This window comes from Neltuma alba, unplaced genomic scaffold, assembly GCF_004799145.2.
Source record: "Neltuma alba isolate B1F8T4 unplaced genomic scaffold, ASM479914v2 tig00010124_pilon, whole genome shotgun sequence".
Taxonomy (NCBI): Eukaryota; Viridiplantae; Streptophyta; class Magnoliopsida; order Fabales; family Fabaceae; genus Neltuma; species Neltuma alba.
This window is the reverse complement of record NW_021635075.1, coordinates 136,213-150,813: the sequence shown is the minus strand read 5'-3', so window position 1 is coordinate 150,813 and position 14,601 is coordinate 136,213. Positions and strand designations below refer to the sequence as shown.

The 14,601-nt window shown below is 32.5% G+C and overlaps 2 protein-coding genes across 2 annotated transcripts; both read right to left on the bottom strand.

The window, feature by feature from the left end:
• Positions 1-423: 423 nt before the first annotated feature.
• On the bottom strand, positions 424-1,296 carry LOC114754239 (uncharacterized). Its single transcript, XM_028943028.1, has 3 exons — positions 1,179-1,296; positions 697-1,083; positions 424-610 (listed from the first exon to the last, which is right to left on the bottom strand). The coding sequence occupies exons 1-3, from the start codon at positions 1,294-1,296 to the stop codon at positions 438-440; spliced, it is 678 nt and encodes a 225-aa protein (XP_028798861.1). The 3' UTR covers positions 424-437.
• Positions 1,297-5,815: 4,519 nt separating this feature from the next.
• LOC114754238 (UDP-glycosyltransferase 72B1-like) lies at positions 5,816-12,625 on the bottom strand. Its single transcript, XM_028943027.1, has 4 exons — positions 12,319-12,625; positions 11,425-11,976; positions 11,132-11,338; positions 5,816-6,078 (listed from the first exon to the last, which is right to left on the bottom strand). The coding sequence occupies exons 1-4, from the start codon at positions 12,623-12,625 to the stop codon at positions 5,816-5,818; spliced, it is 1,329 nt and encodes a 442-aa protein (XP_028798860.1).
• Positions 12,626-14,601: the final 1,976 nt, after the last annotated feature.

The following is a 14,601-nucleotide window of genomic DNA, read 5'->3' as shown; positions in this document are numbered from 1 at the left end:
CGCGTAATTTAGTTAAAAAATCTTATAATAAGGGACGGAGGAAGTAGATGGTAAGTGTATGCAGATGTGATGGAGTTGGAAATATAAATCCTTAATCGTTTTTTTCATTTGAAACTAAAAATGCTCCCTTTGGTCTATATCATAAGAACCATGGTTATCAAATCGAGATATGAATGGTGTATCGGAAAGCCGGTTTTATGAATTTTGAATCATACCGTATCGCGAATCGTAAGATTCATGAACAATTATTAAGGATAATATATAAGTAATTTTCATATGAAAAAATATTAGAAGTTTGTAAATATTAGGTACTATAAACTGTCCAAAAAAAAAAAGCCAACATATGAAATTTTAAACATAAATAGTCCCCAAAATCAATCAAAAACCAAACTCCTAACTTAAAAAGACTAAAGTCACTAAACATAAAATTCAATTCATCATTCATCATCTCCAAGATCAATGTCACTCAATTCATGATCATCCTCCATTAATAATGTCACTTCTTCATCGTCCTCCTCTTCCCCATCTTCAACATTATCTTCATTCTCATTCTCTTGTTCCACTATAGATTTCCCTTTGCTACTCGTTTTGGCATTCAAATTTCTTGGACCTAAGGGAAAAACAAAAAGCTTAAATAAGTATGATTTTATATATTTAAACTAAAATCAACTTATGTTTAGTTTTAAAATATTATACCTCTCTTTCTTTTCTTGCTTGGAGCTCCTTCATCAAGAGTGAAACTCTCATGTATGTCCATCCATGACCCATCCACTGGCAAGCATGGGTTTTCTTTTTCAGTGATCCACTCATCATCAGATTCAATATCTGATAAACAAATTGGATCATATGTCTGTCCTTTTTCCTCTCTAATCTTTTGTCTCATCTCAAGTTGAAGGTTGTACTTAACAAATACAAGTGCATTTAACCTTTGTTGTTCTAAGCGATTTCTTCGTTTAGTATGCACTTGATCAAATGTACTCCAATTTCTTTCACATCCAGTAGCACTACATGTGAGACTCAAAATTCTCATAGCTACCTTTTGTAACTCCTTGCCTTCTCCTCCATAACTTTCCCACCAAAGAGCTAAAAAAATAATTAGGAATGTTTTTCAAAATTCAGATTTATTATTAAGGTTAAAAATTAAATTCTTATAAATAGTATAGACTAGAGAACGATACCGGGTTGTTTTTTGTTTCTAGTATCTATTGCCATGCTCCTTCCAAAAAGTCCCTTGGCAGACTTGAATGCCTCAAGCTGTTGATCAACTAAAAATCTTGTCTTCCTATCTGGAATCATTTTCTCAATAGTTTCATATAAACCAAAATAGAATTCTTGATCCGCATTAAATTTTTCATCATAATGGAACCTAAAAAATAATGAATAAGTTATCTTTTTCTAACATACAATTAATAATAAATATTTAAACTTATAAACTTTAAATTGTATAAAACTTACTTAGGATTAAGAAAGTAGGCAGCCGCATGAAGGGGTCTATGTAGTTGTAAATTCCAACGAGTATCAATAATCTTCCATATCTTTTTATACCTTGATTCCTTCTTTTCAAAATTGTCAGTAATCTCTTCTTTGGCTCTATCCATTGCTTCATAAATATATGGCATAGCAGGTTTAGAGTCACCATCTACAAGTCTCAAAACTTTTACAAGTGGACTCACACGCTGTAAGCAATATTTGATGGGACTCCAAAATCTAGAATCCCCAAAAATCATGTCTACCATTTGCTTACCCTCACTTTTATTGGCAAAAGAACTAGAAACCCAATCATCTGAAGCAAACATGGTTCAAAGAGCATTCTTTTGCTGCAATATGCAACTTAGTGTAAGATAAGCTGTTGCAAATCTTGTCACTGCTGGTCTAGCTAATTCTCTTCCTTTGGAATATTTTCTATACAAGTTAAGGACCCACGTATGCCTATAAATGAATGTTGTTATTTTCTTCGCAGTGGTGATGGTATTATAAAATATCAGAAGTTGCCCAATGTCTTCAAGGACTAAATCAAGGCAATGAGCTGCACAAGGGGACCAAAATAATTTTTTTCTCTTCTCTTCTGACATCTTCCCTGCTGCCACGAGATTTGAGGCACCATCTGTCACAACTTGCACCACATTATCCTCCCCAATTTCTTCAACTATATTGTCTAGTAATTCAAACATTTGTTTAGCATCTTTAATCACACTCCTTGTGTCCACCCACTTTAAGAAAACAGTCCCACCAGGACTATTAACTAAAAAATTAGTACGAGACCTCCCTTTACCATCAGTCCAACCATCACACATCAAAGTACAACCCCATTTCTCCTATTCCCTCTTATACTTCACTAAACTTTCTTGAATTTTATCAACAGCTTTTTTCAAATGAGAAACTCTCACCTTATGATAACTTGGAGGTTTCAAACCCCTACCATATTCACCAATAGATTTTAACATTTGAATAAACAGTGGACTTCTTACCAAGTTGAATGGTAAAGCATTACCATAGATGCATTTACAAATATCTTGAATTATTAACTCTCTATCTTTTACCATCTCATTCATCGTTTTCTGTTTGATAGTTTTTGATGTCCTTTCCTTCCCCTTAGCATCTTGAGCAGTTGCTTCTTTAAATATTTCAACACTACGCATCTTTATTTTTTCTCTATCTTCTAGCATTTTAACAAATAAATTTTTAACTTCATCAGGAACACTTGTACAGGGACTCACATTCTCTCTAGTTCCAGCCAAATGATGTTTCATCCAGGCTACCCCACCCCAACATTGATGTGAACAGTATTTGCATTTAACCATAAGTCTATGGGGAGGAACACTTTCACAATGTTTCCATGTAATGTCAGCTTCCTTTTTTTTCTTATTCTAATTCTGACTCATTTTTCCCACCAATATAATATCCAATAAAAAATAGAGTAAAAAAATTATCAAATAGGAGTAAAAGATTAGAGAAAGAACCAGCAAAGGAGAAGACTTCAATATTCAAACTTCAAAGCTTCCAAATTTCAGCCGCATGGAACCGGTAGAAGAGAAAAAAAAAAAAAAAGCAACTGGCATAGGGCACAAGATATGGAGTAAAACGTAAAAAGAAGAGCAAGAGGGGAATAAAAAAAATAGGGTTTGGCAGTTACTTCCCTTATATAACTAGAAAAAAAAAGAAAAAAATGAAAATGGGGGGTTTCATCGTGTCGAGTCGCGCATAGATTCGGGTCGGATTTGCGCAACCTGACGTTGCCCAGAATACGTCGCACGATTCAGGCCACGATACTAATGCACTGAAGATACACTGGGAGATTCATATCTCCCAATGCAAATTTTGTAAGGAATCGTGCGATTCGTATCCCGAATCGCACGATTCTGATAACCATGATAAGAACCTTTTAACTAATTCACGCATGCCCATACAATTAATTGAAATCAATGAATATGCCATAAAATTCAAGTAATTTTCAATATTTTTCTTATTAATTATACTAAATTCTAACATCACATTAATTTATATTCTCTCACTACCCTCATTAAATATGGCTATATAAAATATATTATAACATTCATTTCCTCTAAAAGGACTCTCATGATAAGGACAAGAAGGAGTATTCTGTATGACATTTATTATAACGCATTAAAAGTGCCAACTATACATTATTTGATGAGCTTTCATCCAATAAATGCTTTTGCTCCTCTCATGCTGCTCCCTCCGTCCTTTATTATAAGATCTTTTTAATTAAGTTGTGCGGTTTAAGAAAATAGTTAAAATTAGTTAAAAGCAAGTAATATGTAACAAATGCATTTTTTTTCCAAATATACCCTTATATATAAATGGGTAAATGTGATAAAATAATAGTGAGGTAAATGAATACAGAGAATGTATTAGATGCATTAAATTAGGATAAAATAGGTAATAATACATTAAATGCTTAGACAAACTCAAAGAGAATCTTATAAAAAGGGACATAACCATTCAAAAAATTGAATCTTATAATAAGAGACGGAGTGGTATTTAAGAGGAATTTCTAATACTCTGCCTTAAAATTTAAAAGCTTCTTAATTTTACTATTTAATGCTTTAAAAATAAAAATACTGAAAATATTAAATATTTTATTTGCATTTATTGATGGCTGGAAGTAAATAAATACTCCTCCGGTCCTATTTATAAGATAGAGAGAGAAAATATTTTTTTGTCCTATTTATAGGCTACTAAGAGAAATTTTTTGCATGAATGTACAATTTTATTCCTTATTTATTATTATGTTGACTTTTTTTATACGAGATATAATATATATTAAATAAGGATAAAGTTGTAAAGTTGTTGAATTTTAAATGAAAGTAAATGAAGTTTAAGGTTTTTCTTGGTCTATGAAGAATATGTTAGAAGTGACTTATAAATAGGACCAGTAGATTACAATTCACTTGGCACAGACAAATGCCAATAAAAAGGAAGTTAAATGCATTATTATGTCCCTTTATCAACGAATTATTTTTAATTTTAAAGACAGTGAACCAATCAATCAATGTTTAAAGTAATGCTGTGCATGAATCTATTCTCAGCGAAGCAAAATTTTGAAAGAGTACTTTATAAATGAAGAGACAAGAATAAGTAAGGGATGGGAAGAAGACAAAATTGAGGGATGAATTAACAAGTACCAATAATTTAATAAGGACAAATTCGTACATTTACATGAAAAATTACATCAGCTGTCTTGTGTATAGAATCCAAATTTATACTCATTCTGGTCTACAATATAAATCATTTTAACTAATTTATCAATATCAAAAAATGGTAATTAATTCATCAAATATGTTTTGAATTGAAAATATTTTTCAATACCCATATTAAATAAGATTACGAAGAATACAAAAAATACAAGAAATTATATTTAAGCATTAATTGCATGGATAAAATTGACAAATGAGCATTAATTACTCTCTAAGTGACTTATATTTTAGACCAAGTCATTCTTTTATATTATGGACCAAACGGACAGAATATTCTCTCTTTACTTTGTAAATAGAACAAAAAAAGTATTCCTACATGTTCATTACGAGACTAAAAGAGATTTATTGGCATAACTATTAAATTAGACGACTCCCTTACAAGATTTATAAGTACTTCCATAAAAATTATATGGTGTTTGGTGAATTTTTGGTATAAGTTCATATGTATTTTTTTACATTAACTTTTTTTGTTTTAATTAGGGTATTTTGACACTTTTATTAAAAAAAATCATGGGTCCCACAACGAAGAAAATGGACATTGGTTAATTTTAATGATGCCGGCATTATTGTACTCTTTTTAAACTTGGATTGGTAGATTTGAACTCGAAAAAAGTTCTTTCATATATTTTCATAGGTATTTTTCATTTCAAAACTTTTTTTTAATTATTACTGTAAATTTAAACACACACACAAATGCATTGAATTGCAAGGGTGCGTCTGGTTCAACGACCAGAATTATATGGAAAAGAAGGAAGGAGAGGGAATGGATCTTACCAGATGAAGGAACGGGAAGACCTAGGATGTAGAAGATCATAACATGAGTGATTCGGCAGATTTTGATTCCTATATATCCACTCATGCGGTACTTCATTGTACGATATATATAAGATCCATCTGTATAGATATCATCATCTACAATGAAATTCAATCAGTAATTTTACTAGCAGTAAACTAATAGAATTAGTTCCATATATATAATTCTAAAATCTTGGCCATTAGCGTGAGAACTCACCCACACATACAGTATCTGTATATAATACATATACAAATCAAACTCAAGCATTTGTTATTGGCACAACTCGATCATTCGAATTAAATCATTTTCCATTCAAGAGATCAGATAATAAGCAAGAGAGGGTCTTAGTTGAGGAACCATCGTCACTAAGTGCTTTTGTAGCAACATCCTTATAGACCTGAATTTTTCTGTTGATTTCTTTGCCTTCATCACCTTCCATTACTCTCTTCACAATCCTACAAACTTCCTCCTTCCTGACAATTCCCTTGTTATTATCATGATCTTTCTTCAACCACAGAGCAATCTTCAACTCCTCAGTTATCAACACCGCGTTCATTCTTTGCTCTGCAAATAGTGGCCACGCAATCATTGGCTATTTGCCATAGAACACACTCTCAAGCGTGGAGTTCCGACCACAATGAGTCAAGAAGCCACTAGTGGCCTCGTGTCTCAGGATTTGGATTTGTGGGGCCCATGATGGGACCATAAGGCCTTGGTCTTTGGTTCTTTCAATGAAAACTTTAGGCAAATAATCAAGTGGGCCCTCTTTTTTTGCACTCAAATAATCCGAAGAAGCAGACTCATTTGGGGCTCTCACCACTCACAAGAACTTGTGGCCACTCATCTCTAACCTTAGAACAAGTTCATGAAGTTGTTCAAGTGACAGTGTTCCATCACTCCCAAAAGAGACAGAGAACTGAGTTTCGTGGGTGATTGTCCAACCATACTAGACACTTCGAATTTGACTCATTTTTGCTAGTTAATTCGGTTTTTAAAATAGGGCCCCATGGATAAATGGGTGGGTATTTATGATTACTCCCTTGTAGAGCCGTTATTACCTCTTGTTCCAATTCTTGAAAGCTATTCACTATGATACCATCAGCAAAATCAAACTATTTATAGATGTGCAAAATTGTTTTGTAGGATGCACTAAATCTTTCCTGAATTGTGTCAGGAAGATCCTTGCCAAGAAAAGCTATGCAGCCTAAAAGGAAGTTCCATTAGTTTTATTTTTGATAGATATTATTAGTTTCGTTAAAGCAGAAGATAAAAGCTATGAAACCTGGGAGTTTCAGAGGTTGTGATAGTTCTCGAAACCCTGTAGAGAACAATGTCATGATCATTATCTGGTTGGAAAAAGTTAAGGCAGAAAAACAGTGAAGTTGCTCCTGAAGCATAATAGACGGATGATTTGAGGTTGAATTGCTTCGTAATTTGTAACACATGCACTGAGAAGAAATCCGCAATCATAGCAACAAAGTGATGATCTTGAGATTTTAATGAGTTCAAAGCATCATGAAATGATGAAAGAGAGAGCATGACAGTATGATGCATTTGTGTTGTCGGGTGGACAGCACTTTGAGGGATGTTGTTTTGATTCACTTGTGAGAGAATAGTGAAGTCTATGTGAGGGGGAAGAGATTGGAGGATTGAATAGGTGGTTGTGGAGGGAGGGCCAAGTGTTCGGATGAAGAGCGTGACATGAAAGTGAGGATGAATGACAAGTTGTTTTGCAAGCTCTACGACTGGGATGAGATGGCCAAAGCCTGGACATGAAACCATGGCGATGCAAGGATTTCTTTTCTCCATGAATGATTGATATTCTGGATGTCGCTTCAAATACTTCCTCTTAAGTACTTTTATTTATAGGAGTAATTAAAGCAAATATAGTTTTCTTTATCTCAACTAGTGTTCTAAACTTGTTTAATTATACTAAGAGTAGTTCGATTTATAAATTGCAATTTGATGCTGCTCATTTTTTATGCTAGCATCTTTTGTCTTTAATGCTGAGAGAGGCCCACTACATTCATAATTTGTTGTTTGAAAAATTGATAGGTTCTATTAAAAATATTTTGAACATATTAAAATGTTGAGTCCATGTGGACTAAACATTTTTTGTCCGTTGACCTCGTAAACGTGTAAAATCCCCTAACATGGGCAATATTATATTTATTTATTTATTTTTTGCCACTAGGAATATTATATGTTCAACAGATGAAGATATGATAGATATTCGTTTCCAATTGCTAGCCAACAACTATATCTTATCGGAATGTATGCCTCGAATTGGTGCGTTACCATGACTTTCTTTCTTTGTTTTTTTTTTTTTTGGGTTGGACTTGATATATTCTCTCTTGCATTGATTATTAAATTTGGTGGCGATATAGACGACAGTAATGTTAAAAAAATATTCAATACTTGCTTGCTTTGCAATACAAGAAAACATTTTATAAGATTGTAAGATACTTTATACATTCTTATTATAAGGGCAAGCCAAGAGCTTGAGACAATGGACGAAATCAAATTACTTAAAACCTATGAAGGAGCTGAGATGCCAATATTTTGCTAAGCATAGATATTCTTCTATTAGAGGTAGTCGTGTTTGAAACACTGTTAGGTATTAAATCTGGGGATATCTCCCATTAAGAATCCAAACCTTGATTCATCATTCTATATATATATATATATATATATATATATAGTTTTTCTGTTATTAGAAAAATGACGGATTTATATTGTAATTTAATTGGTTGTTGTTCATAGTACAACTTTTGGCTCGTTGCTTTTAGTTTTTTTCTTTGGACATATAATATAGGGGTCTTTCCACGTTAAGTTTTGTGTATTACATGCTATTATATCTTGTTTTTACTTTTCAATCATTTCCAATAACTCAACCCTATATGTAAATCTTTGCAAATATGTTTTTTTCCCTCTCAATATAGTGAAAATTCTGACTGCTTTTATGTTTGGGCCATCTTATTTTGTGCAAATTGATTAGTAACCTTGTTCTAAGCTTTATCTTATCGAGTTTCAAATTAAAGGCATGGCTAGTGGAAAACCAGCCAGTACAAAACCTGTTGTGATTTAAATATTTTCTTCATCGAGATGAGATCACAGACTTTTACCTGAAAAACAACGCTTCTATATATTTTATCATATGCCATCAGACTGGGGAAAAAAAAAAAATTGGATCACATTGTGTTATGATCACTTTTTATAATATAGCAACTTAATGGATAAAACTTACATAAATTGACATCCATATCTGTAATATGGTTCCAGAACTACAAGCAAAATAATAATAATGAAGTCCAGAACAGTAGAAGAGAAGGACACCGCAGCAGGAAAAGGAAATTCAGAGGTAAGTAGGAAAGCAGAAGAAAAGGACGGTCACAGGGAGAAGGATAGACGCCAAAGAGGGAGATCGCTTGACGATATTCTTCACTGCCTCCATACCTTCATCTTGCTCCACTGTATACCCTAGTCCCTCCAAATTAGCCCACCCTCTTTAAGCCCAATAGTAACATCTATTGGCCCAATAACTGTTTCCTCTTGTTCCTTATTAATGCAAGGCCCATTCATTACATATTGTCTGATATGTTTATGCTTTTTGAACATGTTTGCGCGTGCACGCGCATATTATTCTCACAATATAAATATAAATTTTATTTATTTGTTTATTTGGAAGAACACAAGAAATAAAATACATATAATTCTTCATCTTTTGAAATGTAGATGTTTTGTCTTATAAAATTCCAAAAAAATTATGGAAAAATGGAAGTTGAAAATTGCAATATTCTAATTCAAGCATTTAAGAGGTCAAAATCCCAGAAAAGGAAGTGATGCCTGATCTGGTATTTTACAAATGTAGTTAAATAACAAAAATATCATTATATCAAAAAGTTTATTAATAAGTTTTAAACTAGTAATAACAAGCATTAAATAACAAATGATAAAAAATGTATTAGCAATAACAAGTTATTTGTTAAGAAGTTGTAAATTAATAATGACAAGTATTGAACAACCATTAAAAAGAAATATACTGGCAATTGTAACTTTGATAGTTTTTTTTAAAAAAAAAAAAAATCTTATACAAGGTCATTTTTGTCATTCAACTATATTTGCAAAATACTGTATTAGGCACCACTTCCTCCCTTGGGATTTTGACAGCCTGAATTATAATATTGTAATTTTCAATTTCTTTTTCTATCATTTTTCTAAATTCATCCTATATTTTTAATTAAAAAAATTAAAATATAGATATGAAATGTATCAAAAAGATTAGACAACTTAAGTAAAGATGTATGAAGAATAGTATGCAATTCGTTTCTCACAAAGGTGCAGGGGTTAGTAATGAGATATATATATATATATATATATATATATTTAAATAAACAAAAAATACTTAAAGGATTTTGAAAAATTAACCTTTAAATCCGTTGGTTCTAAAGCTAGAAGCATCCTAGTTGGGACAGATCAGAGGAGGGAAACTGGGAGGGTTAGGGTAAGGGTAAGCTCAAGCCTCAGGGCCATGAATGTACAACCTACCATCTCCAGTTTTTAATATAAGAGCTAGTTTGACATTCAATTCATTTCTAAATATAAGATCACAATCCACTTTGTACCCATTTGGATTAGCAATGAATAACTGTGATTTTAAATAACGGTAAATTTTTATAAGTGACAGTGGCTATAAGTGATGTTGGTTAATCATGATTTTTGTTTGGATATGTTTCTTTTATAAGTGACTTTAAGAATTGTGATTATGTTTAGTTTTCATTTATTAAAATCATTTATGGATGCATAATTACCAAAAAGACATGAGTTTAATAAATATTATTAAATATAATCATTTGGGAAGAGATGCTCGGAAGAGTGTGAAAGGTAAATTAGAGAAAATTCAGTTGATAAAAATTTATCAGGATTTTTCAAACACATAAGCTACTCCTAGATACTTATCCTAAAGGTGCAGTGAAAGAATGAAATCACATTTTATCAGGATTTTATAAAAATTACTTAAACAGGATAAACCTGCTTCATAATCACTTATTTAGATTTAAACAGGTTTATTTAAGCTCTCACTGCTCAACCAAATAGGCACTTTGTCTCTCATATTTATTCATTTTAAAAAAATAGTTCTTGTAGTAGTTGTACATATTAAAAGTTTCATCAAATAATAGTTCTAGCTAATACATATGATTAATTAGTAACAATATTCTAGGAAAGATAACACCTAATTATTACAAATACTCCTTCAGTCTTAAATATAAGACCCTTATACACCCTACACACTAGGATAAGGGTCTTATATTTAGGATCGAAGGAGTAATTAACTTAATAAACTTTTTAATCTATTCAAATTAGTCAAATAGCTGTTATATTAAGGACCAGGGGTAGTATAATGTCATATGCAATGAATCCCCTGGCTTTGACAATAATAAAAATAAGAACATCGTATGACGTTAAACTTAAATAAAAACAACTTTAAAGATAGAGAAATGCACGACTAAGCGAAATAACGATAAAATATACATTGAAACTAAGCTCTCATTTCTCTATTTGCCATTCGAATTTTTCCATTGATTTGCTAAACTAGCGAGTGTTCTTGAAAACAAACCATCTTTTCCAAGCGCTTTAGCGGCAGCATCCTTAAACACTTGAATTCTTCTATTAATCTCTTTCCCTTTATCACCTTCCATTACACTCTTTACAATTCTAGAAACTTCCTCCTTCTCCACAATAATCCCATCATTATTTGCATTCTCTTTTGGCCTTACAGCAATCTTCAACTCCTCACTCAGCATCACTGCATTCATTCTTTGCTCTGCAGACAATGGCCACACAATTATAGGCTTGCCATAGAACACACACTCAAGTGTAGAGTTCCAGCCACATGAGTCAAGAATGCACGAGTTGACCCGTGCCTCAACACTTCAATTTCTGGGGCCCATGATGGAAGCACAAAGCCTTGATCTTTGATTCTCTCAAGAAACCCTTTTGGCAAATAGTCAAATGGGTCCTCCTTTTGTTCATTCAAATAAGCCGAATAAGCAAACCCGTTTGAAGCCCTCATAGCCCACAGGAACTTGTGGCCACTCATCTCTAACCCTAAGGCTAGCTCGTTAAGCTGGTCATGTGACAGTGTCCCTCCACTCCCAAAAGAAACATACAGAACAGAGTTAGGTGGTTGATTGTCTAACCATTTTAAACACTTTGAAGCTGTCTCGTTTATGCTAGCTAACTCACTCTGTAAAATAGGGCCCAACGGATATATAGGAGGGTATTTATTCTTATTTTCTTGCAGAGATGTTATTATCTTTCTTTCCAAATCCATGAAGCTGTTTAGTATAATACCATCTGCCAAATCCAATCCTTTACTGATATGAAGAATTGTTTTGTAGGATTCAATTGTTCTTTGTTGAACCGAGTCAATGAGATCCTTGCCTTGAAGAGCCACACAACCTGAAAAACATATCAATAGTAATACATATTGCTTTTAACTTGATTTACTAAGGGTTGATGTGCAAATTTATCCAGAAATTTTCACTCAGGAGTGCTAACATTCAAAAGTATTTTTTTGGGCCTACATTTATCCTAAAAGTTTAAAATTATAGCAATATTGCCCTCTATCGTTAAATTAAGGTTGACTATTAAAATAGTGTTGTTGACCGTTCAATGATAGGAGGTAACATTACGCTGATTTTAGACTTTTGGAATAAATTGAACCTAAAGAAACTTTCGAGTGCCCAGTGCTCCTAAGTGAGATAGCCAAGGTGGCCAAAGAAACAAAAAATAGCTTGAAACCTGGAAGTTTCACAGGCTGTTGCAACTCACGAAAGTCAGTGGAAAAAATCTCAAGATCCTTATCAAGTTCGGGAAAATTGAGGAAGAAACTTAATGAAGGACCTGATGAAGCACAATAAGCGTATGTCTTGAGGTTGAATTGCTTTGCAACTTCTAAAGCATCAACTGAGAACACATCAGCAATCATAGCAACAAGGTGATAAGTTCGAGAATCCGTCAATGAAATCAAAGCTTGACAAAGTGAAGAAAGAGAATATAACAAAGTGAGATGCATGTGTGTTGCTTGATGAACGGCAGCGGAGGGCATGTCGTTTTCATTGACTTGTGGAAGAATAGTGTAGTCTATGTTTGGTGGGAGAGATTGGAGGATGGAAAGTGTGGTTGATGAGGGAGGGCCAAATGTGGGGATAAGGAAAATAACATGGAAGTCAGGTGGTGAACGACGAGCCGTTTTGCTAACTCAATGAGTGGAATGAGATGGTTGAAGCTTGGACCTGGAACCATGACGATGCAATAATTTCCTTTCTCCATTGATAGGTTGGTAGCTGTAGAGACTTAAACAGTGACTCAGTTATAGAAGCTGAGAAGTTTGATTTCTTAGATGCTAGATTGATTTCTATTTATAGGAAGAGGAATGATATGAATTAGATCAAGAAGCAGAAAGCTGCGAGGGACAAGTAAGGCATCCAAATACTATTTTAATTTCTAAATTCTACTTGCTCTGATTTTTAATATAATAACTAGACAACTAATTTGTAAATGATAAAAAAATTAGTTAAATTAGTTATTTATAACAAAGAGTGTTATCTTTCCTACAGTATCTTGTTAATCATGTGTGTTATAATAAAAACTTTTTATCATGTACAATTACTATGAAGATTACTTTTAAAAAAATAAATAAATATGATAGACAAAATGAATTGAGATTTTATATTTAGAACCAAATTGAATCTCCAACTATTTTTTTATATTTAAGATTGGAGGTATATATAATATACCTTGAACTTTAGACCTTGTACAGATAACTTCTATAACATACCCTTTGAAACTTTACCTCCTAAACTCTTACATTTATCAGATAATTCCTATACAATTAATTTTGTACGTTACTTATCTGCAAACAACTTAGATTATTCACATATCGATCGAAGTTACATAAAAAATAAAGTTTAAAGTGGTATATAATAGATAGTTGGGGTATTAATATATATCTCATTATTTTCATGGTTTCAGCCCATTAACTCTAGGCTCTTAGCACCTAATCGTGGTTTAATTGGATTAATAATTGTAATTATTTGTGGCCAGGTATCAAGAGAGGTAATTTTGGAAATTTTCTCGCTTTGTTGCGTATTTTTAATGGTTTTAATTTTTAATCATTTAATTCCTTTGGACATTTGCTTTCACTTGGTTTTATTTTATCTTATAGGGGACAAAGGAGCAAGTGGCACAACTTTTTTTTTTTAATGAAAAAGACTAAAATCATTAATTTAACAGCTCAAAGGTAAATTTACACACACCAATCAAAAGCATCTAGTTTCTCTCATCAATGTCCGCATCCTGGTTTAGAGGTGGATGGTGGTTAAAGATACAAAAACTATCAACTAAACTATGTGAAAGTTTAGGTAAGTAGTCAGCTATGAAAATCTCCTGTCTGTACACATGCATATTGCACAGCTTTCATTAATTGGGCAAGTGAAGATTAAGAGTGATTTGATTTTCAATTTCTTTTCCAGGAATATTTACTTTTCCTTTCCTTCATTTTTCCCTATTTGGATTTCTTGCTTTCAATCTTTTTTCTGTATTTGGTTCCCTTGCTTTCCAACCTATCTTATTCAAGGGGAAGTCTCTTTTGTTCATTCCTCCTTCTTTCAAACCATATGATCCTATTTGGTATGAATTGAAAATAAGGGGTAGGGATTGAGATTGCGATTGAGAAAATCTATTAAAATTAGAGTATTTAGTATGAGAGGTTGCTTATTACATAGGATTGAATAAACCCATATATGTGGGATCAATGAATACTATAGGGAAGATGGTATTCCCCAATCCCACCTCTATGGCTTTGTCTAATATCATGTAAAAAGTAATTACTCATGCTAAATATTTTTTTAATGATTTTTCTTAATTTCAATCTCAATGCTTATCCCTCATTTTCAATACTTCCTACCAAATGGGACCTATGATTTTAGGTTTAGGAAATTTAATTTTAGTAGTGTGGTTGAATGTTTCTTGAGACTATTTTGTAATGAAGATTTGGATTTTAATTTGTGATGACTTCTTCTT

What these genes read in the sequence shown, in the direction of transcription:
- LOC114754239 (XM_028943028.1), bottom strand. Translation starts at nt 1,296, where the DNA reads ATGATTCCAGATAGGAAGACAAGATTTTTAGTTGATCAACAGCTTGAG. An exon ending in TAGAAACAAAAAACAACCCG is followed by an intron (nt 1,084 to 1,178) that starts GTATCGTTCTCT and finishes TTATTTTTTTAG; the next exon opens with CTCTTTGGTGGGAAAGTTAT. An exon ending in AAGCAAGAAAAGAAAGAGAG is followed by an intron (nt 611 to 696) that starts GTATAATATTTT and finishes TTTTTCCCTTAG; the next exon opens with GTCCAAGAAATTTGAATGCC.
- LOC114754238 (XM_028943027.1), bottom strand. Translation starts at nt 12,625, where the DNA reads ATGCCCTCCGCTGCCGTTCATCAAGCAACACACATGCATCTCACTTTG. An exon ending in GTTGAGGCACGGGTCAACTC is followed by an intron (nt 11,339 to 11,424) that starts GTGCATTCTTGA and finishes CATTGTCTGCAG; the next exon opens with AGCAAAGAATGAATGCAGTG. An exon ending in TAAAGCGCTTGGAAAAGATG is followed by an intron (nt 6,079 to 11,131) that starts GTTTGTTTTCAA and finishes CACTATTTGCAG; the next exon opens with AGCAAAGAATGAACGCGGTG.